Source organism: Meleagris gallopavo, chromosome 8 (assembly GCF_000146605.3).
Source record: "Meleagris gallopavo isolate NT-WF06-2002-E0010 breed Aviagen turkey brand Nicholas breeding stock chromosome 8, Turkey_5.1, whole genome shotgun sequence".
In the NCBI taxonomy this organism is placed as follows: domain Eukaryota; kingdom Metazoa; phylum Chordata; class Aves; order Galliformes; family Phasianidae; genus Meleagris; species Meleagris gallopavo.
Window position 1 is genome coordinate 9,876,595 of NC_015018.2, and position 26,274 is coordinate 9,902,868.

At 36.9% G+C, this 26,274-nt stretch overlaps 2 protein-coding genes and 1 non-coding gene across 6 annotated transcripts in view; 1 reads left to right on the forward strand and 2 right to left on the reverse strand.

The window, feature by feature from the left end:
- CTNNA3 (catenin alpha 3) overlaps nt 1–12,591 on the reverse strand; it is a 289,557-nt gene extending 276,966 nt beyond the window's left edge. Inside the window, exon 1 of the mRNA XM_031554365.1 lies at nt 12,555–12,591. The gene's annotated coding sequence lies outside the window, so the exon portion shown is untranslated. The remainder of the gene's footprint in view (nt 1–12,554) is intronic.
- On the forward strand, nt 8,657–8,738 carry TRNAS-UGA. Its single transcript has one exon. It is a non-coding gene; the product is annotated as a tRNA-Ser (tRNA).
- Nucleotides 12,592–13,942: 1,351 nt separating the features above from the next.
- On the reverse strand, nt 13,943–26,245 carry DNAJC12 (DnaJ heat shock protein family (Hsp40) member C12). Of its 4 annotated transcripts, none has more exons than XM_010714261.3 (6): nt 25,813–26,245; nt 21,850–22,469; nt 19,188–19,266; nt 17,232–17,371; nt 16,148–16,346; nt 13,943–15,067 (listed from the first exon to the last, which is right to left on the reverse strand). In XM_010714261.3, the coding sequence occupies exons 2-6, from the start codon at nt 21,925–21,927 to the stop codon at nt 14,973–14,975; spliced, it is 591 nt and encodes a 196-aa protein (XP_010712563.1). In that variant the 5' UTR covers nt 21,928–22,469; nt 25,813–26,245; the 3' UTR covers nt 13,943–14,972. The 4 variants fall into 4 exon arrangements, with proteins under 4 accessions (XP_010712563.1, XP_010712565.1, XP_010712564.1 ...); XM_010714263.3 differs by having other exon boundaries at nt 13,943–14,406; nt 14,948–15,067; nt 21,850–26,245; XM_010714262.3 differs by having other exon boundaries at nt 13,943–14,409; nt 14,948–15,067; nt 21,850–26,245.
- Nucleotides 26,246–26,274: the final 29 nt, after the last annotated feature.

The window sequence follows — 26,274 nt, forward strand, 5'->3', positions numbered from 1 at the left end:
AAAAAAAAGCTCACTTTTAAAATAAAATTCCTTAGCAACATCTCACACAACTGCAGCAACTTCTTTTGTTATGCCATTTAAACTACTTCAAAAATTACTCAAAGTATTGTTTTCCTTTACAGCACGTATTCCTTTACAAACAGTACATCTCAATATTCCAATAGTCCACTTGCCCTCAACTATACCTGTAAGTAAATTCAGTAATTAGTCTTTTCTTTCTAGGTTCAGCTGCTTTACTAATTTATTTACTTCTAATGGAAGTTCAGGAGATTCAATATATTTCACATTTCTACATTCTTATTTAATCAGACTAATCAGAACTGCAATTCAATTCATAAGCTATGATTTTAGACAATCAGTAGATAATATTATTTAAAAATAGCCTGCATACAAGGCAGTAATCAGTAGTACTGTGAAGCCATGCTGTATAAAATTAGCAGGGTGGAAGCTTGTGTGACAAAATTAATCATATACCTCTGAGCTGTACAAATGAAACGGCAGTGCCTGCAGTTCCTAAATCAATTTTAGGTCTTTTGGGAATCTGCACACAGAGAAGACACAAAATCTCTAGATTTCTATTGCCTGAGATTTAATTCTTCAAATTGTCCTTTGAAATTTTCACGATGAATATTTTTCTTGAGCAGAAAACGTATCTTATGAAGGTGATAGAAACCAAAGATTAAAAAGAATAGAACATTCACAGAGATCACGTGGGCCTCAAACAGTTCAACAACAGCACCTTGTCACTGTGTTTCTCCACTTGTAAAGCAACAGATAGAAAACATCAACAATGCAGACCTATAAAAATCAAGCTTTTAACTCTACCTTCTCATTTAGTGTTCCACAGATATCAGCAGAAAAGCAGAATGCTAACAGTAGATGTGTAATTAGCAGATCTTTTAGGTAGTGATAAATATGTAGAAGCTTGATTTGAAAGAAAGAGACTACTGAGCAAAAATGCTCATGGTAAATTGACTTTAAAAGGTGGTCAAAGTTGCATCCATTCTATCTGATACAGATATTTTGTTTTTCTACTTTCAACATCCTCTTCTGTAATGACTCAAGGTACACAAAATATTTGATTTTACATGTGTAAATAATTGCAATGGTTTATTGCTACGATCTATCACTGAGGCTTAATAGGAATTAGAGTAGTCACATGCACTGGATAACTGCAACCTGTCAATGTTACAGAGAAATTTTACTTAAAATACAAATTTGTATTTTAGGTTTAAGCCAATCAAGTGGGAGGTTTCCAGGTGACGGGATTTTTTTTCTTAATTGCTCACTATTGGCTCATTTAAACTCTTTTCTAAAGTATCTAGAAATATGGAGGTTCTAGCAAAAATCAGGGTATTGCCTTAGACACTGTTACAAGTTTTGCCACAATTCTTCTGTTTATGTATTGACAATGAGAAAAATAGTAAAATTTGTAAAATTAGGCAAAATCATTGTTTTTCATTTCAACAACTGAACAGACAGTATATATTCACAGAAAAAAAAAAATCTATCAGACTGGTGGAATTACAAATACCAATCTCATATTTTAAGGTTTGAATCACATAAAAGGCAGTAACTCTGAAGTAAATCAGGGTCTCCTTACATCCATAGGGATCTTTACAGAGAACTAGGACAAAAGTCGAGCAATATAGAGTTGGAGACAGAAGCATATTTTATTTTCATATAGATGGTAAATATATTATTCTTGATCTGCATGGACAGTGTGGCAGATGTATTGTGAAAGCCAGATGTAATTAACAGTTCTATCATGAGGGGGTTTTTTGGTGCATAAAGTAGCAGTTTCACATGCCATTTAGCATACTCAAGCCTTGTAAACATATCCGCTGGCATACAATATTAGAGTTATTTTCGTATCCACATAAATTATTTCCATTTAAATAAAAAATAATTAAAATTCATAGAACAACTGCAAATAGAAGCATAGAATATGCTTTTCATATAAATAAATCTCAAAAAATGCATTAAGGAAAAAGGCCCTGAGCCAGTAGTGCACTTCACACATTCCTGAATATACTAGAATTGTTTAATTAAAGATATGAATGCAGATAAACATTCAACTGCGTTGTCACCAGCAATGATGTTCAGTGATACAACTTGAAAATGTTGTAACAACAAACTGAACATTTCATTAAAAATAGAACAAGAACTATTAACACCTTTCTAAAAAGGCTCCCGAGTGTACAATAAGACATCTAAAATAAAAACTACATACAGTTTGTTAATGTTTCCAGAGGCAGATGAATGCTCTTGTCCCTATTTCTGTAACATATGTGAGAATGAGCCTGCTAAACAAGCAAGCTTATGATAGCAATAAATTCCATGGAAGCTGCCCAGCAGCTATTACATGCATTCAGTTTTGTCACCGACAAATTTTGAATGATGAAAAGTTCTATAAATCATAACTAGATCAGTGAGTTGCCTTTATCCTCTGTTCTTGGTATCTGATAGTTGCAGTTCAGTCCCAGAACAAATTCCATATTCACAAAAATTACAGCCATTCACGGCAGGAAAAGAAAATAATTTCACTGATAACCTTATAACCTTACATAGTGCTAAATCCGGAAAGTATTTGATAACAAATAATTAAGAAAAGCACAGCACAGGGTTTGAACTAGGAGAAGTAGTAGAAAATGCCCATGTCTTGAAGGAATAAATGTAACTCTTTTTTAAATACATTGTTCTAGAAATCATAGTGTGATGATACGCAGATTCCTTGAAAGCTGACAAGTCTATCAACTGCTTACTAGGGAAAATCTCACAAAGTATGCAGAAGAAATTATACTGGACTTGTACTGTTTCACAGGCAAAGTTAATTTGTTATAGCGGTCAGAACTATAAGCAGTGAAAAATAGATCTCATTTTATTAAGCATGTCATTCATGCTTGCCTTTGCTGCAAGCAGCAACAAAAACTTAAAAAAAAAAAGTGATAAATCACTCTACTGTAAATAATTTAAAATTATTTTAAGATTAATCTATTAAAAAAAGGAAATTAACCAGAAATAACACATAGTTAATCCTTTAGTCATACACCATGGAAATATAATTATTATGTTTAAGAACAGAAAATGACCCTTAAAAGTCTTTCAGTGATACTGGAGATGCCATAAGAATTCCCTAGGCTTAGAATACATCAAATACAGAATTTTAAAATACAGAAGTATAGCATTAAAGCATCATTCTGTGGTCACCAAAGTAGACTAATAGTGAGGGCAAGCAACAAAGCAAGAAGAAATTACTACTTGCTGGAGCTTAAAAACGATATCCTTTAAAGGCAGGCTGTGATACAATCTTATAGTTTCCCCAGAATGAAAGCAACTTTTGATTCTGTAGCTGAAACTGGTGCCCAGAACCAGAACCATTCCTAGGCACAAAGAATGAGAAATTGTAGCTATAAAGGATTGTCTGAAGTAATTTATTTTTTGTGATCATAAGGCTTAGGTATTCAGATTTGTTAAGCGATCTTCAGAGCTGACAGGAACAAGTTTACAGAAGGGAAAATAAGTATGTAGCATTATTTGTTATTGTTAGTCATTAGCTTTTTCAGTAATAAAACATGAAATTTGAATTACTTTAGTGTTAGTAGTACTATCTATTTTAATATGCAATCCATGTTGGATTTGTTAATTCGCGTGTATTCTTCATGGGAGATATAAAACTTACTCTTGAATATTTTAAGTTGCCCAGAAGTACTTCATTACCATTCCATTGACATTGCTGTAAATGTTTCTTAACGGGCAGAATCTAATTTAATTTTTCTGTTGCAAAGGTCAGATGCATATAATTAATAACTTCTAATAAAATAATTGCATTTGTAAAGTCATGCTTTTTAATATGAATAAATCCTGACATTATTGCATTTGTAAGGCAAAAAGAGATTGATTAAATAACAGGGCACAGGGCAAGAGAGTGAGAAGGGATGAAAGAAGCATAACCAAATGAAATCTGAGGTCCAAAAAAAAAAAAAAAGAAAAGAAAAGTGAAATGTTTAAGTGCTTGGGAAGCAGTTCTGTATTTGTCAAGACAACCGTAATATAGAAATCACTTAATGCTGGAGGATACATTTGGAAACTGATTATCACTTACATATTTTTGCTGCTGGTTGTTTATGATGATCTGTCCATATTTGTAATATAATTTTTGCAACACTTACTTAGAGAAGTTAAAGATATAATATTGGCAAATTTGTACTATTACTGCCTTTATTTTGTGCAATTCTTGAAACTGCTTTTTCTCTCTCCTTTATTAATTCTAATGGCCAGTTCTTGCTAGTTCTAACTGATTAAAGGAGTAGGAGCTCCTTTGGGTGAAAAATTCTCTTTCCAAAACAAATTTATACATTGGGAAATTTTATGTTACCCTACGTTCATTTTCATAGAATTACAGAATTGTTAAGGTTGGAAAAGCCCTCCAAGATTATTTAGACCAACCATCCACCTGCTACCAACGTTTCCCATTAAACTCTGTTCTCTAGTACCACACCTACGTGGCTCTTGAAAATCTCCAGGTACCACGACTTGACCACCTCCCTAAGCAGCCCATTCCAGTGCCTGACCACTCTTTCGGAGAAGTTTTTCCTAATATTCAACCTGAACTTCCCCTGGCACAACTTGAGGCCATTTCCTCTTATTTTGAATTTTGGCCTGCTAGAGATTCATTAAAAGCTCATGAGAGATATAAAAGCTTTCTTACTCTTTATGTTATATTTAGTACTATCTTGAAGAAAAATTCAAAGTACTAATGGTTTCAGTTTACCCTGCATTTCCTAAGTAAATATATTAAAATTTCATTTTTAATTAATTAATCTTTTCTTAATAACATAATACTTCCTGAAAACTGTCAGATGTAAATTGTATTCCCATTTAAAAACAGATGCCATAGGTGCAAAATATTTGACATCATAGAACCATATATTTATAAAGCAATGTTAAATGCGTGAATTCTGGTAATGAAATTAACCGTTTGTGTGCATAAGAGTTATTCTCACTTTTAGTCAATGATATATCAAATGCTTTAGTTAAGCCTTTAGTCTCATGCCTAGCTGTTTTCAGTGTCCTCCAGCAGATACTGGAAAGTATTTCTCAAGAATTGCTCATACCATTCTAAAATAGGTGAACTTAACTACCCACTAAAGGCAAGGATCTCCCTCCTTCTAACATCCATAGAAGGTGACCTGAGAAGCCAGCAGAGACATCCAGAAGTCAAGTGCCTACTTGAAAGCTGCGGAAGCTTAATCCCACTCAAACTGCCTTAGACTAGTTTTCTATTCCCCTCTCTCCTCTGACATTGCCAGGTTAGCCAGGTATCTTGGACTTAAAAATAAGGTAGTGAACAATAGATAGCATTCTTTATTAAGCACCCACACCTGGGCAAACACTGTAGTGCTTGACAAGTTGCCTGTTTCTTATAATTCAAGAATTAATTTTAGGGTTTTACTTCAAGCTTGTGCCTTTTTTTAGATATTGCTAATGCAGGCGTTCTGGGAAATATTTTTAGTTATTTCCTTTATATTGAGATCTCTCTCTCTTTTGGCAATAGTAGTTTTGTAGCAAAGTGCTAAAATTCAAATAGCACTCTGCAAATACCATTCCTCCTCCTATTTGACCATTGTTCACCAACAAAGATTGTGTGGAAGTACTGAAGATTCATCCTTACATGCAGTATCGGCAACGCATCCTACCTGCTGCTTTACTTGCAGCTTACACAAAGAACACTGGAGGTCACTCTAACTCAAGTATCAATTGGAGCGAGTGCTTTTTCAAGATTAAATTGAATGTAGCTGGTTAAATAAAAATACTGCATGTGTCATTTGCAACAACCTGCCAGCTATTGCGATTATGTTTTACTGAAACTGCATCTTTATCTCAAGTCTTGGATTCACGTGAATACAAAATACCTGCAACAGACATGTAAAGAAAAATTATGTTTCTTACATATTCTATTTAGGAAGTAAATTTTCCTAAATTCAAAATATAAAAATTAGACATCCCAAATTGTCAAACACAGGGGACATTGAGTATATTTCTAGACTTTCTTATTTTAGGACACCACATGTATATTTCAGATGTCTCTGAGTATTCATTTCTTACAACCTGGCAAAAGGGACTGGAGTGGTCAGACTATGTAGACTAGGGCATTTCTTAGTCAAGAAAGACTTAATGCAGAGTAAGAGCTCTTGAGATAAGTTCCTCATACTCCAGATCCAAATCCTCAAATCTTAATTTTCTTGGAAATGCATTGGCTTATTCCTGTATAGCCAACGCATTTCTAGGTAAACAACGTGTAAGCCATCTTTAAGTCACCACACAAAACTGTGCTCAGGTATACAGTCCTCCCAAGGATATGGTCTTACCATTTGTGAGCTCAAACTGGGATTCTGTAGGGTTTTTTTTTTTTTTGTGGGTTTTTTGTTTTGTTCCTTTTTTTCCATCAGATAAATTTGGTTTAAAGTAGCAGTTTGGATTTGCTGCCAATGAGCAGAGGGAGCATTTCTATTGAATCCTAAGGCTGAGTACAGTCTAAATTCTGCAGATGCTGATGTCTATAACTTGCCCATTTTCTCATACAAGGCACATGATTGTCTTTCCAGCAAAATTTTCGGTAAATTTAAAATAAACGTCTTGAAAAAGAGGTCAGGTTGAAAGTTCAAAATATGGTTCCATTGTTTAATATTGATGCTAATTAGCATAACTGATGAGACAAGAATTGTGCTATCACTGTCTGGGACAGTTATTAGCAACAGCGATCAAACAACAAGAGAGTTCTGGTGACATGAACATTTGCATATTACATTAATTATACCATTCACATGGATTTTGCTTGCAATCAAATCCACTTAATTAGTAATCAAAATAATATTTCTGATTTTCTCTTTAACTTTTTTTATGCAGGTCAGAAATCTCTCAAGATAAGTTTTACATAATTTCCATATTTTTTTCAGCTTGCAGTCATTGTGAGATGTATTAGCTATCCAGAATTCTTTTCTAAAGAAGTATGTTCTAACACTCGAGTTAAGAAAAAAGATTAAAGAAAAATGCTTCTTTAATATAATACTAATGTACAGTAGTGTACAGAGTTCTGCAAAACTGCTGTAGTATTACACTTCCTCAATAGAATACAAGAACTGTTTGTGCAGTCTAAAAACAAAGGCATTTTGACCTAGAATTTAAGAATGATTTTACTGCTATGTTTCAGTTTCCCCAGAAATGGCTACAACTATTACCAAATCTCAACTTTGATGTACTACAATTCAGTTCTCTTTGACTCTGAGTAATAGAAATGTTCATACATTTCTTAAAACAAGTTACTACTTGTGTGGATTTCAAGTAGTCTATTTTCTGTAACAGAAATGAATCTTCAGCTTATTAGTACAGAAGTAAACAGCTTTGCTCTTTGTCCTCACATCCTTAAAAACACTGAAATAACATTTGTACTACAAACCCCAACAAGTCTTTCCAGGCACTTACACCTGAAAAACACTTGTTTCTCCATCAACACGATCTCTGGCTGTCCACTTCTATTTATTTTCTGTACCATATACAACTATACTTGGTCATACTGAAAGTACTGTTTTTCTTCCTCTTGTTCTTCATGCATTTGCTATTTACTGAGGAACTGTTATTTACATAATAATGAGAATGTGACACAATCATGTTTTTCACCTTCCTGAATATGCTACTAGATATACCATGGGCTTATAAGAACAGTATCTTAGCAGGCATCACATAGCTTGTGCAAGCCTTACCCAAACAGACAAAACTACACAAACAAAATAAAACAGACTCCTAATAGCTGCTGTCAAACACAGAAAGATAGAAATTCAAGAACTGCAGCTTTCTAACTGTATTAACTCAAATTCAAATGATAAAAAGCATTTACTATGTACTGCTGAAGTAAAACAAGATCACTGAGTTCTTTAGCACTGTGAAACAGCTGTGCTTTCTCGTGTTCAGCTCTCCTGCATATCCCCCAGCTCAGGTTCCATAGAAAGGCCCTAAAAGCTAGCAGGATGAGCCTATTTTAAGATCTGTATGAACTTTCCCCAGTACCAAAAATATTGCTGGCTTAACAGATTTTTTAGATCAGTAACTCGTACAAAATAAAACGGGCCAGGGTGGAATTACACCTAGTACCACTTTGGCCACGGGTTAAAAAAAGTCATATGATAGACCACTTTTTTAATACCTCAAAGAACAGAATTAGCAAAAAACAGAAAATGGTATAAAACAACACCACAGTAAAAAACGCACATCCTGAAGCATATGCAGTTCATAGGCTCACTGCTGAATTCACAGCACTGCAGAGGCTCCCGAGCACGCCCGATTTTCAGGAGAAAATGGAGCCTCTTGTCGCAGACTAAATAAGCCAGCAGCACGGAAGCTGATGCTTATTTTCCCGAGATTTATTTAAAATAACCGAATCCGCCGCCAAACGCAGCGCGGGCAGAGCGAGGGCGACAGGGCGCTGCCGAAAGCCGAAGCAGGACGGGCACCGCCTGCAGCACTGCTCCGCCGCTCCGTTTGGGGCGGGGCGCCGGGTTGCGGCAGCTCCCATTGGCAGCCCAGCGAGCTCGGGGAGGGGAGAGCCGCAGCAGGAAGACTCGATAAGGATTTGTGCCCTGGCGGTGTGCTACGAGAAGCAGCGATGGCCGAGTGGTTAAGGCGTTGGACTTGAAATCCAATGGGGTCTCCCCGCGCAGGTTCGAACCCTGCTCGCTGCGGCCCGAAGGGGCTCTGTTTTTCTAGGTCATTTTGTTATCTTTGTTTCTCGTGCCTTCTTTCGCTGCTGAACGTGAGCTTATTCTCCTGCAACCCATTAGGTAGCATGGGCACTCCAGTTCTGAGCACTCCTTTGCTTTTATCAAAACAAAACCCAAAAAGCAGTATGTCACAAGGCAGATTTCCAACATGAGAACGCAAAAAGCACCAGCAGAGGAGAAGGGCACTGAGCTCTCTCCCCACAACTCATCACAGCTTGGTCCTCTGTGGCCAGAAGAGGCAGTGCCCTAGTGCAGAGCTGGGGTTGTTCTCCTCCACCGTGTCCTACAGCTGATAAAAACAAGCAAGCATTTCCCAGCAGCAAACTGCTCTTTACTGAATGTATTTCCTTCATCACACTTTCTTCTTCATGAAGGAAGCTGGGCTGATTGCTCCCATATTTCCAGTAAGGGAATATGGTGTCATCTCTTCTTATCATTTATAGTTTTCTGCTCATGTGCACATACAATTTTAAGAGTGAGTTTCAAATAACAATTAAAGAAGAAACACCAAAACAAATTCCTTTTCATTTAGAAGAGCTGATTTTTTTTTAATCCTTCAAGAATGTAATGGTGTTTTTTAACTTGAAGATCACACACATCCTGTTAATCTGGAACAGATGTGAGAAGCTCTGTTTTGTATAATGATGTTTTGGGTAATATTACAACATAATAAAAAGCTTTAAAAGGAGTCAAAAAGTAAAATACAGTGGGTGGGCTTTTTTCTTCTCCACTACAACTCTGAAATTTTTCCAAGTTTTTTTTTTACTGACTACTTTAAAAATCTCATTTCCAAAATACACATTTTATTGTTTTATAGATCTAAAGACAAAGCACCAACCCAATAATTAATTATCAGAAAGATCTCATCTTCACTATGTCATTCCACTGGAACCTCACTAGTGATGGAAGCATCAAATGCCAAAACAGAGGGTTATCTTAAATTTTGAATGGCAAAATAAAAAGTCAGTGTGTCAGAAAAGCAGTACAAATCTCCTATTTGATTTCCCTAAATTTTTTGGAAAAAAAATCAACAAGCAGGGGCAAACACTCAAGTTATTTCCCACCCACACTCTTCACTGAGACTTATGAAATTGTTCCCATCAAGACCCTTTTAGGGGGAGAGCCATATGGTTTTAGTTGCAGTCACTTTTTGTAAGGGTATGGTTGTTTTTAGTAATTACAGAAGAAAGAAATTGAGGACTGTCAAACAGACTACTAAGGCTATACACATATCAGTAGCACTAGAATCTTGGGTTCAGGTCTCTCCTTTGTTTCCCTTTTCAAAACTCAAAAATAAGAGTGAGAAAAAGCAGTAGTTAATCCAATGCTGGAGTCCAGGCCCCAAAGCTACACATGGGCATAGCAACATACTGTTCCACGTGTCTACAACTCTGCACAATTTTCTGCCCCAAACCTGGCTCAGGGTACCTCTAGCAGAGGAATGTTTACGATATCCAAGCTTTTTTTTGTCATGAGCTATCCATCCTGAAGCAAGGAATTTTGTCCTTCGGCAGCAATAGGTCAAGCATAGTCACAGGAGCCCTGGGAAAGACTCAGATACGTTGGAAGTGAGTACAGATAGCAGAAAGTACCAAAATCACCAAAGTGCAAGCAGCTGGAACAGTCTATTTCTCCTCTGCACTTTACCACGCATGATCCAGCTCCCCTTCCCCTAGGTATCATTCACACGTTGTCGTTAGATCAGAAAGGAGGAGAGCTGGCAGTCAGAAACCAAGCAGAAATCTGGAGGCATCATGGAAATCAAATGCTAGAAAAGGACCAGCTCTGACAGTCCTGATAAGTCTAGTTTCTGTAAGGACTGAAATCTGAGTCAAACTACATCTCCTTAGAAGTACTGCAGGCTTTTGGTGCCAAGTCATTAGATATGTTCAGAGAAGCAGCTTTGACATAGCAGCATGCAAATCTTTTTATCAAACATGTTGAAAACTACATTGCACATCAAGAATAAAAATCATCTGAACACTGACAGCAAATCTCCTATTTTAGAAGTAATCCCTCTCATTTGCTGCCACACCTAAAGAAGGGAGCAAGAGCCAAACATTGAGAAGATGCTATGGAGAAGAAAAAAAGTACTTTTCTGCAACTTCCACCACCTGTGACAGGTTGCGATATACACCAGTGACCTAAGACTCATAAAGCTTCTCAATCTCCATGCTGTGCAGCATTGTAATTATTCAGACACAATCCTTTCAAAGCTGGGACAAGCAAAAAAAGATCGTAAGAGCCTTATTTTCATTAACATGAAAGGAAGAAACAAGTATAGCAAAGGTAAAAGAGCAAACATACACAGTGCACACGTCAAAGTAGAGGCTTGGTGACTCATAGCTGCAGGACAAGCGCATACACTGAGCTGCAATAAAAAAAGCCAGCATAAACTAACTGATAAGCATCACCTCATCTGACAGGAACAGAAGCTGATGGCTTACCAAGTTGCTTTATCTTTTGCTGTGTAATTTCACCAGCTTCATAACAGCTTTGCTGCTTACCTTCCCAGCAGTCTGGTTTCTTATTTCAGGATATTAAAGTGTATGATAGCAATGTTTGTGGTCAGGAAATTAAAGATAGCCAATATCTGTTTTAATCAACAGGATACTTCTATTATATAGCTTATGAACCATTTTCTTTTTTTTCTGCCTTTCTGAGGAATAAAACAGCCATTCAGGAAATGACCTTACCTATCATCCAGCTGTACTCAACTTGAGCTTTTTAAGTCCTATACTATTTGTATTCATCAACATTTAAATTCTTACATTGCCACTTAGGAAACATTAGCAAAATACTTAGCAAAACAAGAAGTTTGCAAAGGATTAGAATATTCTAGTCGTAGTCAGAAATTGCACAAATCCAGGAATTACAGCAGGAATTTGAAATATGTTGATTTCTATAGTACAAGACACACCAAATATGTTAATTTCTATAGTACAAGACACACCCAGATATCCAGCAGTTTCAGGGCTCTTTGTTATCTACATAAACAACTCATAAGAAGAGCTAAACAGGAAAGTAGGACCTCATCTCCCAGTCCTTGCATGTGGCTGCCTCCTCCCCAGCTTGTGGCTTACAGCTCCTAATCATCGTACACCACCTGTGGCTGTTGCTGGCCTTTCACAGCTGTCACCATTTGGCAAATGAAGCTAAATTCTTCCTTTGGCCACTAAAATGCCACATACACCTGCCTGTTATAATTACATCTTCAAATCTCAAGTGACACAGCATACATCCCCTCCACCAATTTATGTCTAAGCATGAGTCTTAGCCAAATAAATTATGTGCCTACCAATGCAGAGGCCCAGGCATTACATTATCTTAAACAACATCACATAGGCCAGTGCGTCTTCCCATGCTACGAGCAACCAGGCTTCAAAACCCAACTAGATATATATTTGGAAAAAAAAAAACAACACCTGCTTGAGAAGGGGTATGGGTAAGGTCCCAACTCATCAAGCACTGAGTAATTTGTCAGGTACTCATTGTTTTCCTTTTTATAATGAGGGAGAACAAGGGTGCACAGTCATTCCAATTAATTGTTCTTGCTGGCCAGCAGGGGAGGTCCTACCACTACTGCTCCAGAACAGAAACAAGCTCCACAGATTCTTCCTGTTTTCCAGTACTATTGGGCTTGCTAGGCATAACACCGAGATGCAGTGGAAAGCGCAGCAATAACAGCAGGGCAGCAAGGTCCTAGGCTGAAGCAAGAGATGATACACTCAAATGTAACAGCTATAGACACAGAAATAAAGAAAAGAAGCTGCTTACCTTTGGAAAGCTCTAGGTACACAGGGATCTCCATCAAGATACCTTCACCTCCACTGCCAACCCTTAAATGAGGGCTGGGAAGGAATGGATCCTGGCTCCAGCCCTTCCAATCACTCAGCTGCACTGCGTGCACCTGAGCTCCCCTGGGTTGGCCCTGCCTTCCCACCAGGTGCTTAATCACTGGTTCAAGCCATGACTGAGCATTTCTGCTACACTAGGAGCAGGTTAATTCAGTTCTATTTGAAACACAAAAGAATTGGAACTTTTCAAATATATAAGTGTAAGAAACGTTTGTATCAGCATACAGGAGTGCCAGTTAATAATCTGACTTCTTCATTAGGGTAAATATAAGATTATTGATCTCTAGCAGGTATGTTGCAAAATGTGGGGCTCAGAGTCTTCCTGATATCTGCAACTATTCATTTATAACAAATATCCAAAGGTGTTTTAGCAAAACAGACCACTTTGAATGACATAAGAAACAGTTTTATTGTTCAAAGACCTCCTATATGCTCTCATGTCAATTAGGTGCTAAATCATCCACTAAAGCACCCTCTGCAAGCAAAATGGGGAGGGAAGCCTGATCCCAAGTAGGCCAGTAGTTGTATTTCCATCTTTTCAGAAAGGAGAGAAAAATAAATTACTTTGTATTCTTTATATGGGCTAGTGCTTCTGTTCCTTTCATTTCACCTTATTTACTGTCCTTCCATGACAAAATGGACTGAAAGTCTTTCTTGAGCAGGTATCTTTCCATAGAGACAAGTAAATATGTAATAATATTTAGCAGATATTACAAAGAATTATCACTATCATCTGTTTTCAGCTACAAAATACACAAGGGAAAAGAACACAATTTTGTATAAGCAGGATGATGCATTGTAAAAATAGCTGTCACTACTGATGTCAAAGTAGGATCAATGTAGCTGTAACAATAGAACACCATTAATTTGAGCTTTTATAAACAAATTGGTGCAAACACTACCGGAGTTACCACTGGTATCAGCTCCTGTAAAGAAAACTGGCATCAGAACAACAGTACAAATGTATCTAATGGTACGCACACATTATCTGTGTTGCAGTGACAGGTATTTGCATTACAGCTTGTTGCAAATAAACACCAAATTGAAGCATGACAGGACAGTCAGCACATCGTATTGCTGGCACAAGGCCAAATGTGTTTTTTCAGGAAGAACAGATGTCATACAACTGACTCCATGATGAGAAAAGGCCACAGTTCTTAGCCTTTCCACAGAGGTTCCCAGTATTCATAACTGGACTCCCTTAATTGTTTCCCTACTGATGGGACAAGTAATAAGAAATTCAAGAGGGATCTCTGTGAGGCGCAGAGTATTTCATTTAAAAAAAAAAAAAGAAGAAAAAGACAACCCTTTCTGTATGTATATAGTTTTATTTCTTGCTGTCAGAATCACTTGCCCACACAAAAAACACAATGTCAATTAGCTGACATATCAGTCAGGATCACAAAAAAAGGAAGCAAATGCAAAATACACACAACACAGAATATGAGAAGTCACTCAGCATTTCAAAAACTTATAAGATTTTAAACATATTAATGCAGGCTGGCCTGATTCTTGATACTTAGGGTCATATCAGGATTTTGTATGCTGTCTGTGAGGCACAGAAGGGAAGAAAGTAACTATTACACTAGGACAATGCTGGCATACATACAAGAGGTATCAGATTTCCACCAACAAATCTTAACAAGAAGAGTTTCTGTCCAATAAAGCGAGGTTCTGGAATTGCCTTCTAAAACAAGCAGTTGGTGCAAAAAGCTTACCTATTATGATAGAATGCAAGTGATTTTTGAGAGTGCTTGATCCACCACGGTTACCTGCTGAATAATAATAAGGTTCTTATTTCATTTATATTGCAAAATTACAACTGTCCAACAAATTAGTCTTGTAAAAGTACTGTGAGTGCATGCATAACAAATCACTGCAGTAAGTACAATGCAATAGAGTAGAGAACCAAAGTTCAGAAGCAAGCACTTTTTAAGTTAATTGTCATACAGCTTTTGGTAGATTGTCATTTGATAATAGTAATATCTTGGAATCTAGCATTGACTTTTGGTTCTGCTGAGAATACAGTTGCTGAGAATACAGTTATTATTACTACACAATATTTAAAAACACAAGAAACAATATACAAAAAATTAGATAACTACACCAAATCACTCTACATTAATACTGAAAAGGGCTCTGCTTACTGAACCTTCTTATTAAAACAGACCTCCACTGTAATACTCATAGACTGTGTGTTAACAGATACAGACGTTACATTTATTCAAACAACATTCAAATCACAATGAATGAATACAAAATACAAATAACTTAAAACTACTGCAAAAAATACTGAATTGTTGAATAGATGACCTCACACTGCTGTGTATTTTGCATTTTAGATTTCATAGTTTCTGAATTTCCTCAGAAGATCTGATGGGGCATCCCCTGACCAGCGGAAACGTAAGTGCCAGTAGTTTGCCTCTGAAAATCCTGGGGGGGAAACAAAGAGAGAGAAAGGTAAATAAATTACAAACTTACAATACTAAGTTGTTTGAAATAATAAGTTAATCTTCCCACAACAAGCAAGTCCAAAATTAGTCACTTTCAAGTGTTCTTGACTAGCAGGGACAACCTCTGGTGACATTTTGTTTACTTTGAAATGTAATTACTTTACAAAAGTCTACAAAACTGATTTAATTAACTAAATTAGCAAGCAGTATAGTAAGTTATTATTTTTAAATACTACATTTTTTTAGTTACATCTCACCAACATTTGTTTGTAGAACTTTATTTCCTGCATTCTATAAACACTTATTAAGCTAACTTTCGTTTACTCCCAGTTTATCTTAATTCCCTGTTCAGTCAAATTGAGAAGAAATGACAGAAACGTTTAATAATATTTCTCTAATAATATGTATGTAACATTATGAAACTGCTAAAGTATGAAACAGAACAGAGGGTGGCCTTTGTGGTAAGTTAAATTTGGTTCAGATATACTAACCTAAAAATAGATAGGAAATACTAACTGGCCAGATGATAGTTCTTGAAATACATCATTTATTCTGGTGAGTGCACTATTTTACAAAAATACAAAAGAAACCTTCAAGCCTAAATTTTCAATCCTCATTAGGTGCAAACTGCGCATAAGTATTGAATGCTGGATTTGAAGAAAAAAGAAAAAATAAAGGAATCTAAATGTTTTATGTAATATGATTTAAAGTTTCAGTGTTTGTTTCTTGTTTGTTTTTTTTCTCTTTAATCACTGAAAATAATTTATTATTTTTACCCACTTCAATCTATCATGAGAAGAGTTTTTCATTTTGATTTAACTGACATTGGTTTTACTATCTAGCAGGCAAAGAAACTGGGGGCAGGGATGGAGAAAGGCCTGAAAGCTTCAAAAACAAGAAAAAAAAACAAATCCTAAAAGCTATAATAAAATCCCAATCCAAAACCACATTAAAAAAAGCTACCAGAAGTTTTACTCTGGAGAATTCTTCATAACTACAAGCCTCAGTCTCAGGACAGTGCTGCCTTCTGCAGTCTGCTGTAACTGCTGGTTTTACTTACTTGGGGAGTCCGGATTCTTTGAAGACTGTGGTTTTACATCAGGAATTGCAACATCTTGCTCTCTATTCCCACCAGACAATCCATCTTCATTGTTTTCAGTTTTCTGGGTCCAAATCTCATTAGTTAAGTTGTTGCTATTGTTCAAGTCAGGAGCTTCCAGCATTTGATCCTTCTTATTTTGGACAGCCCAGTGCATTGACTATAGAAATGCAGAAATAAAAAAAAAATAATGTACCATTTTCTATGCTTTAAAAAAAATTGATTTTTTCCTTCCTACATTGTAATAAATAGTCAAATACAGTACATAGTAGAGAAGCTTGCAGGTGAACAGGAGAAAGAAACATGGTAATGCACTACAAACAGCATTTGAAAGGATAGCTTGTGTCAGGCGAAGACAAAGAACAAAACCTAGACGTGTGCCACATGAGTTGAGATGCTTTTTAAGAGAGCTTGAGTGACTTCTATTTCCATTTTCAAAGCTGCCTTTGACTTCAGTGTTCCTTTTGAAAGCAAGACAATTTTGAAAGTTTTACTATTGAAGTCTGCATTACGACTCCTGTTTGAAACTGAGTATGCTTGGTGAGATATTTCCATCAAACATTTAAACTCAGGCAAGATAGTTCAGCTGGAGAGGTTCTCAAACATCAATAGTAAGCAGAATTGAGGCAGGCAGGATTGAAAGGGGAAACATTCATTCACCTGTCTAAATATCTGACCATGTGGATTTGTAACAACCATGCAAAAAATAATCGAACATCGTGGAATTAGAACCAAGTAGAAACACACCAGCAAAATTAGCAGGGAAATCAATCCTCAGAACATCTATTTCTAAACTATAACCTGTAGATAATACACTTGAAAGTAGCCAATGTGAAGAATTTACTGTAAAACTAACAGCCTAAAACCAGACTATGAATGGCCTTTTACAGCTCTCCAATGTTATCCGAGTTTCCTCAGAAATCATTCTGCACCATCCCAAAACCCCACCACTGCAGAGCAGTGGCAGCTCACCCTCCCCGACTGGAGCATTTCTCCTGGGTCAACCCAACCTCCTCTCTGTATGTCAGACATAGACAACACCAACCGTTTTCACAGAGCTGCTCAAGGCCTCCCACTGCTGGAAAGGAATGGTGATTTTGCTTCTCCTCCAGTAATCATAGCGCGCTCGACTCTCTTCATTAATAAGAACCTCCTTAGCTTGCTGCAGCTTCTGGAAATTCTCCACTACAAAACAACCCAAAATGATGCTAAAGCCAATACTTGTTTTCTGTGAAATCAATTCAGGTCTACCAGCAGCACAAGGTAAATTGACAAGCAGAACCAACAAGCACATAGAGGAAAAATGAAAAATAATTAAATTGTGCATTTAATTAGGTAGCTTTTCCACATATGCTAAAACATTATCTTAGATACCTGACTGCACAAATGAGAGCTCTCACTTTTCCCTACAGGATAATTTTTCATTAAATGATTACTAAGGATGCAGTTACACATTACTATTCGTAGAAAGGTTATAAAGATTTAGATTTATCTAAGAGCCACCTGTGTTACAGTGATCTATTACTGTTATTATTCATACATTCAAAGTTTACAAATTAGGTTTCTTTTGAAATATAAAGCCCAGTCAAAATTGGTAAGCTTAAATCAAACAACAGACGACATGTTGGAGAGGCAGTTCTGCAGTTTCCTTTTCTAGTGCCACAAGTTTTCAATAAAGTTATTTTAATTACTCTTTACTGAGCTTAGTTAAGCTGATGAAATGTCAAATCAAAAACTTTCATCAGCAATGTGAAAAGGCATTTAACATAAACACAGAATATTTGGGTAAATGCGGCATAAAATATTTCTTCTTGATAAAACCTAACATTTGGCACTCGGCCTCCCCTCAGTTTCTAAGCTTCACTGACTTTAGAGGGAGCTGTGGGGCTATGACCTTGGAAGTTTCTTGTTACTGCATGAGCCAGAATTTGAAGTCTGTTACACTGATTCCATTGGCACTTGTGTTAATCAGTAAATCAAATACTAGTGATGAGGTTTTAATTAACAGGTGGTAGATTGTCTTTCAAACTCCAGATCTCAAGAGGTTCTTTCTCAGAGAATACCAAAGTGAGACATCCTACCTATTTTGCCTTTCAACCTCCCCTTGCCAACTCACTGAAACAGGACGACACATCAAGAGGGAGAGGCAATCTGGCTGAGAGCTCTGCTGGAGGCAGCGGGGCAGGAGCCTCCCATAACAGCCACTGCATTCACAGCTCTGCTGTCCCAGGGGAGTGTTTATAGTTAAACAATTAGGAATGAAAAGCTTTGTGCATTAACCAAAATGAAAAGTATACTTAATCATTCTGCAATTTTTAGTTGGGACTATAATTATGATAAGAACAGTTGCAAGAATAGAAATTATTCAAAGATGAGAACAGATTAGAGCTGTCTTTTGGTTATAAAAAGATAAAATTGTCTCCAAATAACTCAGGTGCTGCTTAGACGTCACAGGTATGGCTTGGATATGATGAACTGCGTGCTTAATTGAGACATTAGCTGATGTTCTGCAAACAGATGACTACTTCTGCGGTGTTGGCTTCTCTTTATTTCCAATAATTGAATTACACTAAAAGAAACTGAAGTACATTTAATATGATCCTGATTATCTTGTTCCTGGACGCAAATTAACTAGTTGACGTAAGTGTGACATTTGAATGCCACTGGGCTTGGAAGCAGTCCAACTTCATAGGTCTAGGAAGAGCTACACGCCATAAACAATTTCTGGATCCCTACCATAGGAATAAATTATTAAAGAAAGAAAGAAATCCTAGAAATAAAAAAAAAACTAAGGACTTCCTGCTCTTACCACCTATGAGTATGCAAATGTTGGAACAGAATATTAAAGCCTGCTATTTAAAGACAATGTGTTCAATACACATGACAATTAAAATGTATTGGGCAAAAGAATATTTAGTAAAATTTTAAGGTTGAATTTAATATCTTAGTCATTTTAGTTATCTTAGATAAAGATTATTTTTAAACAGAGAAAAATACATACCTGCTTTGGGGTTTCCTGGGTGTTTGTCAGGATGACATTCAAGGGCCTTAATCTTAAATTCTGCAAGAATTTGCTCAACCTAAACAGGATATCAGATTTGAAATGAATAAACACACAGAAAATTGTGTTCAAATTTGCTCTTTGAAAGGGGTTGGAGAACAACAAAGAATGTTGAAAGATTCTTTTCCTATTCATTTCACAAACTTTTAGTGCAGGCAAAATAGGCAACAATCATCTGTCAGTGACACTAATTTCATTATCCTCACATTCATCCTTGTTTTTGTTTTGGTGAAACTTGGTCATCCAATACAGCGAGTTAGCTTGAAGAAAAACACGTAAAGATCACATGTGCATAGTAAACTTAGCCAGAACCACAAGGGTTATCTAGCTTACATACCACAAAGCTAGACAAAGAACAGATCACAGTGTTCCTGTCAAGTTAATTTTCTGGGCGAAGGCTGGTGTGGAATAGAATACATTTGTAATCAATATATGAATATTGACATATATTACTTTAAATTAACTACAAGTTCCTACATTTTATAATGTCATAAAGATCATAATCTCTGGAAAAGCAAAGAGAGATTAAGAGCTAACAAAGGACAGGAAACCACAGTAGCTGGGGTTACGCTTTGATTTTCAAACCTTCAGATTTTCATAGTATCTTGTTTCTTCCTATAATTCAGAAGTCAACATTTCTTTATTCCATTCTATATCTCAAGCTTAGACAAGAATTCATCCTAAGATATCAGTTTCCATGCTGGAAAAGTTATTCACATAAATTCAGCATCCTTCAAACTCCGATGTCCATATAAAATTTAAATGAAATATTTTAAAACTAAGTTACAATATCATTTTTCTGTAAAGCAAAAGTACATGTCACTCAACTAGCTGGCCAAATTTTGTGGTCATATGCTGGGAAAACTTTATATGACTTTTATACTAAAATACATTCAATTTACATTAAAAAAAAAAAATCAATATTTTACCAAAAAAGTTATCTTACATCTACTAGAATAACACTGTTTATGGATGAAGGATGTAGAATAACTATCACCTCAGCCTCTCCAATACAAAGAGGCTATGAGCCCAATTCTGTAAGAAACCAAGAATGAACACTTTTTTTTTTTTAATATAGAGAAATGCTATTGAAATACTTTAGGCTATTCGTGTTTAAATTGATCCAGGTCAGATCAGAACAGGGCATAAAAATACTACGAATGTGCAAGAGTAAATTTGCTTTTGTACAGGCCTAAAGAAAGGTGCATAGAAACCTATATTGCTACAAATACTTGATGCATATAGAAATCAGTGTAATTGCAAAATACCTGTAATGCTTCAAATTTTTTTTAAGTGCTAATAGTCACGTACATCGTGCTGAGAGAAGGAATCATCGTACTCAGCCAACTCGTTATCTCAGTTTGCGCTCCTACGTCAAAAACAATGCTGTAACATCTGCTGCTTGTCTCAGTAAGTAGTACTTGACTGATTATTTTTCAGGACCCACTGGCAATTATTCCACCTTTTGAATTTCATTTTGAAGCAGTTTGAAAAATCATTATCACACGTGCATGAACTGTCCATTAATTAATAAGCCCACAAGGCATTAATGTGAGCTAGGAGACGAGAAATAGCATTTGCAAAACAAGCCTAGATATGAGCTTTAACACTGCCCTCTGCTGGGATGTCACATTAGAAGTTCTCTCAGGGAAAGCTTTAAATTACCTTCTGCAACAGACCTAAGATGCTTACTAACTGACTTTCAGTGACATAAATTTTACCAGCATTTGACCATTACAACAAATGAAAGCATCTGATTAAATTTACTGAGCAGAATACAGCTTTCATTCACCCTGAATTTACCATTCATTACAGCAGAGTAATTAAAACTCCCTTTTCAAAATCCTAATTCTAGCAGCTAGATTAAAAAATAATAGCATACCTATTCTATCTATATCTCAAACTATCCAAAAACATTACATGGACATATTCAGGAAGAAGAGTGTTTAAGTACAAATCGTACAACTGCTTACATACCTACAGTATGCATCTGCCAACAACAAAAAAGATTCTAAAACTAGTTGTAAATCATTAAAACTATCATTAAAAAATCATTAATATGATGAATGAAAAAGATGTACTTTTTGTTTTTCTTCCCAATAATGAATACTGTTTTCTAAAATGAAAAAGGAATAAGATAGGCATATACTTGAGAAACTCAATAGCATCATCAGCCACTGACAGCTCTGAACTTTCAGTTAGTTGCATATAGTTAGCTTCTTCATCTTTTAAAACTGCAAATGTATTCCAATATGTTATTTGCATATTGGCAAATTTACACACTTGGCTCACAATTTAAAACCATATCACATGTTGAACTAAATTATTTAATAAGCCATAGTTTCACCTCTATCTGTAATACAATCCTGTTTCATAAGACATTTTTAACGTGAGCCTCATTCTAAGAGCTGAACATTGGCATATAGATCAGAAAAATGAGCTTTGCAAAGGGAATTCTGAAAAGAGAAAAGTGGCAAGAAAGAAGGCAGTACGTTTCAAATAGTTCTACCTTTAGAGATTAATAATTTCAAATCCCCCCAGTAGATACACAGGGGCATTCAAACTGTTATTAACCTGGAAGGGAGGTGGGAAAGGCTCTTACCGTAGATAGTTCATCACACCCGAGCAAGTTGTAGTAATCTTCCAACTCATCCAGTCTGCAGTTCAAAATTGCATCCATCTGGGCTGCTCCAGCAGGCTTTTTCAAGCTGAGGCACAGCGGGTTTAAAATATAATATCAATACCCAGCTCACAAATAGGTTTAAAAGTAGCCTGGGGAAACAGGCGATTTCCACACAGGTCTGCAGCTCTCTCCAGCGCTTTTTAATACAGAGAGCTGACACACATGAATTGTCTTGAATTCTCTGCCTGCCATTGGTCCCTGCAGGATGCCAATCCGCTTGCACAAACCTGCCAATGGCAATGCTCCCTGGGATTTGTAGTCACCCAAGTCATTTCAACATCAAACTCCAGGTCTCCTCCAAACTGAACTCTGGATTCTCAATAAAATCGAGCTGTATTTGAGATTCTGTGGATAGCCAGTTAAAGTCAGTTTCACTGACTTTATGCTCTTATGCACCAGGGCTTATATATTCTAAAAGATACATTCTGCTTTATTTTTAAATGATCGCTTCCAAAATAATGATGACCGGGGCTGCACGCTTCTGTGAATGAAATCTTCTGGTTCTGTCAGTTCCTTCAACAGAAAAGGTAAATTCTTTTCTGTGAAAGATAGCACACATACATGTTATTATTCAAAAACAAACAGTTCATTACTTTTGTACAGTTGCATGTCTGTCAAAATCAAGTCTATGAAAAGACAGCATAAAAAGATAATAGACTTACTGTCTACTATCAAAAGAAACAGAAGTTCTCAGTTATTTCAAATTGCACCTTAAAGGCTTGTATCATGTGCAAACACCTTCTTTGTAAAACTCATTTGACTTTGAAATGAAATACATTTTAATTTGAATTATAATTAATGATCAAGGTCTAAGTCCAACAAAGCCTACATTCATTAATTAATTCTCCTACATTAATTAACTGTATTCTCCTACAATCTACTGATTTTAAGAGGTGATACCTAGGGGTAACAGTAACCACATGCTGGAAGCTTTCTCTGGAGCCTAAGGAGCTATATTTTTACTTTCACTGTTCAAGAGCTTTGTAATGCAAGATGTTTAAAGTCATAAATACTGCTGATTCTTTAAACTAACACTAACATTGCTTTGAATATTTATATAATCTTAGATGCAGTAACCTAGGAGAGTCTATGCAAAATAGATATATAGGGTATGATCAAAGCTATCACAGTGCTAAGTGAAGCAGTGAAGGACTTAGTAGCCATTCAGAACCATTTATAAAATGTGGAATACACAACCCCCACATATATAATTGCTATGGTTTACTCTATGTTACTATTATGTATAATGTTAATCTTCTGAAATTATCTATGTAATTATCTGCTACTTTAGGGTGTAGTGTCTGAAAGTTCTTGTTCTACTGTATGTTCAGGTAGCTTGTTAAGATTATAAAATACATAAAAAGCACATGAAAGAAAGAAGCAGCAGTATCAAACAGCAATGTGTGAGCCTCAGTGAAACTATTTAGAAAACATGGAGTATTTCTCAGAGTATATAAAACAACTGATTTTTTCCAACCAAGTGAAAGAATGAACAATTACAAAGCTCTCCCTCTTCTCCATTCCTTACTAACAAATCACAAAAGCATAATAAAGAAAGGAAAGCGTTTTAGCAAGAGATCGTGTAAATATTTAAATAGATAGTACTTTGGGGGAGGACAAAAAACAAACAGCTGTTCCACATCCCCAGCAGCACTCCTGACATATCATTCTTGGCTAAGTATTTATTGCGTATTTGCATAAGGTGAAAGGGAAGGATCTTTTTAACCCCTTTTCCCTGCAGGTTTCAGTGGCTTTTTTGTGCCACAAAGTAAACTGCAGATCCAAGAGCAGGATTCAACTGACAAAATCCCGAGGCTTGAAAGCTTTTTGTTCACAGGGAGTTTTCCCATCTATACTCCGTTCAGACGGAATGAACAAGGACTCCAATCCAAACCACAGCAGTGGGCATACTTGTTTTCCCTCCTCCCAGGAATTTCCAGTGCTTTGAGCATGGAAGCTGCAAAACACTAATACAGCAGAGTAGCATAGTCAATTGCTGCTCCTTACCAGAACTACTCATGGAGCATCATCAATAAAGGAGAGGAAGAGAACCCATGTATAAAAAAAATATAAAGATTACCTCCAGGAGATAAGCGTTGTTTGAAAGGGAATCAAGCACAGGAGATGGCACAGCGTATGTGTATTCACATGTTTTGGTTAGCCTAGCCCAGAATGTACAAACAGTACAAAAAGTGAGGAAATCTCGTATTTGTCCTCTGTACCCAGCCACTAACAAAATGTTTGTGTTCATTCCCAACACGTAATCAACAACGTTGCTTGCTTAGAGTCAGGAGCAAAATTAAATCCTGGCTCAGTGTAACAGAAGGCTTGCCATCCACTTGCTGGTCCAAAATGGCTATTTAAATATAACAAGGCAGATCTGGAAATCTGTATTTCAATTTATTCCCATATAATGTATGAAACCTTCTAGTATCAGTTCTTCTCAATCAACTTGAGTTGTTTTGCTTCTGAAGGACAGAGCACATAGAATTCAAGGCATAATGTAACTCAAATAAGTTCTGCATGCTCCACCTTCGGATGGTCACACATACTCAGAGATGCAGGAATAGAAGAGAACCCAAGCACTGCCAAACCGACTTCCCAATTTAGGGGCAACTACTGCAACATCATCATTGCATGCATAAATGCTCACAAGGTTAGAGTCAGCTTTAGGATCCTCATTTATACTTTTGTGATTCATTTCCTCAACAACACTTCCACAGAAAGCTCTGTATCATCCACCTGTGTCAGTTATATGGTGTCTTCCTTAGAACAGTCTTCACATAAAGAAGCATCCAAACACCATTACTAAAGTAACACCTCTCTTTTTATGCCTCAAAACCTGATTCTTGTCTCAACTTCAACACAGAAAAAAAGAACACTTTAGTACAAATTCGCAGACAATGACAAAAATGTTACTTCTTGTTTTGATACATGTGAAGCATAAGAAATGTTACGTGCAATTTAACCAGAAGTACAGATTTATTACAGCTGATGCTATCAAGGTCTGCAAGGCAGAAATTCTACTTGTCTAATATTGGTCTTGCCAACAAATTTAAGGATTAGGTAGCATTGAAGTCACTAAGGCTATAATATAGTTGGTGATATTAAGCAGTAATATTAAGGGAAAAAATACTGAAATCTATATCCATGAAATTTAGATCAATATTACTGTGCCAGTAGGTAATATAATCAAAGCACGTGCAAAAAGAGACAGGCAACATTTCTCCTTTTAAAAAAAAAAAACAGATTTTGTTATTGTTGTAAGCAAACTCTGACTCCTATCAGCTCAGAATAACTAAACAAATGAGAGGATGGTATAAAGCCAATTCAGCCACCACTTCACACAGCTGCCTGAGGTTGTTTTAATTCACCCTTGTAGAAGAGAAAGTGTAACACAACTGTATTATACATTTCTGTGCCTATCTATACAGCAAGAAATACAAGCAAAAGAAATGTAAATATTCTTGAATATCTTCCACACTGATATTTCCTATGGAACACTGCAAAGCACAAGACAGTGAGCAGCAAACACGTCTTCCAGGGGGCTGCTCTCAGTTTCCTTCATTTCACTTCTAAACAAAATCACTATGCAGAACCCTACTGATTGTGTTAGAACTGTGCCCAGTGCAACATTTTGCCCTCTGAAAGTCCACATTTCAAATAGCCAACAAACACAAGAAAATAACGTGTCTATCCATTACTACATCTTGCAAGATGCATTAACAACGATACACACAAGTGCCAGTCACACCTACCCTCATAGTCAATACCACTCCCACAACAGAAAAGGAAGGCAAGACAAGCAAAAACGGAATTCACAGTAACATGAAGTTTAACATCTAACAACAGGGGCCCAGGCCGACATACAGCCCAGCTCACTTGTGTGTGCAGCACCCCGCGCTGATGGGAACCACGGCTGTGGGTAACGGTGCGGCCACGAGAGCGGGCGAGTTCCGTCCGGGCGGAACTTCGGGCGGGAGATGGCACGCCTAAGGAAACCTGGGTGTGTGGCTCAAGCAGAAACGGCTCACTGTTCAGCGTCTACCATTAATACAGCGGAAGACTCCACACACCAATTCAGCCACGAGCTTTGTGCCTCCCGCCAGGGACGAGCAACGTGAAAACGCCTAAGCTCGCGAGTCCAGCAAAACGCATTTGCGGCGCGCAGCCCGGGGCAGGGAGCAGCAACTGTTTGCGAGCGCTGCGTTCTACAGCCGCTCTACAGAACGGCTGCGGAGAAGCTCAGAGTTTTCCCACCCCTCCGTGGCACCGGCACCAGCGACGGGACCGCGGCACCGCCATTTGCCAGCGGCACCCCCGCCGATAGAACGCGTTCCCGCG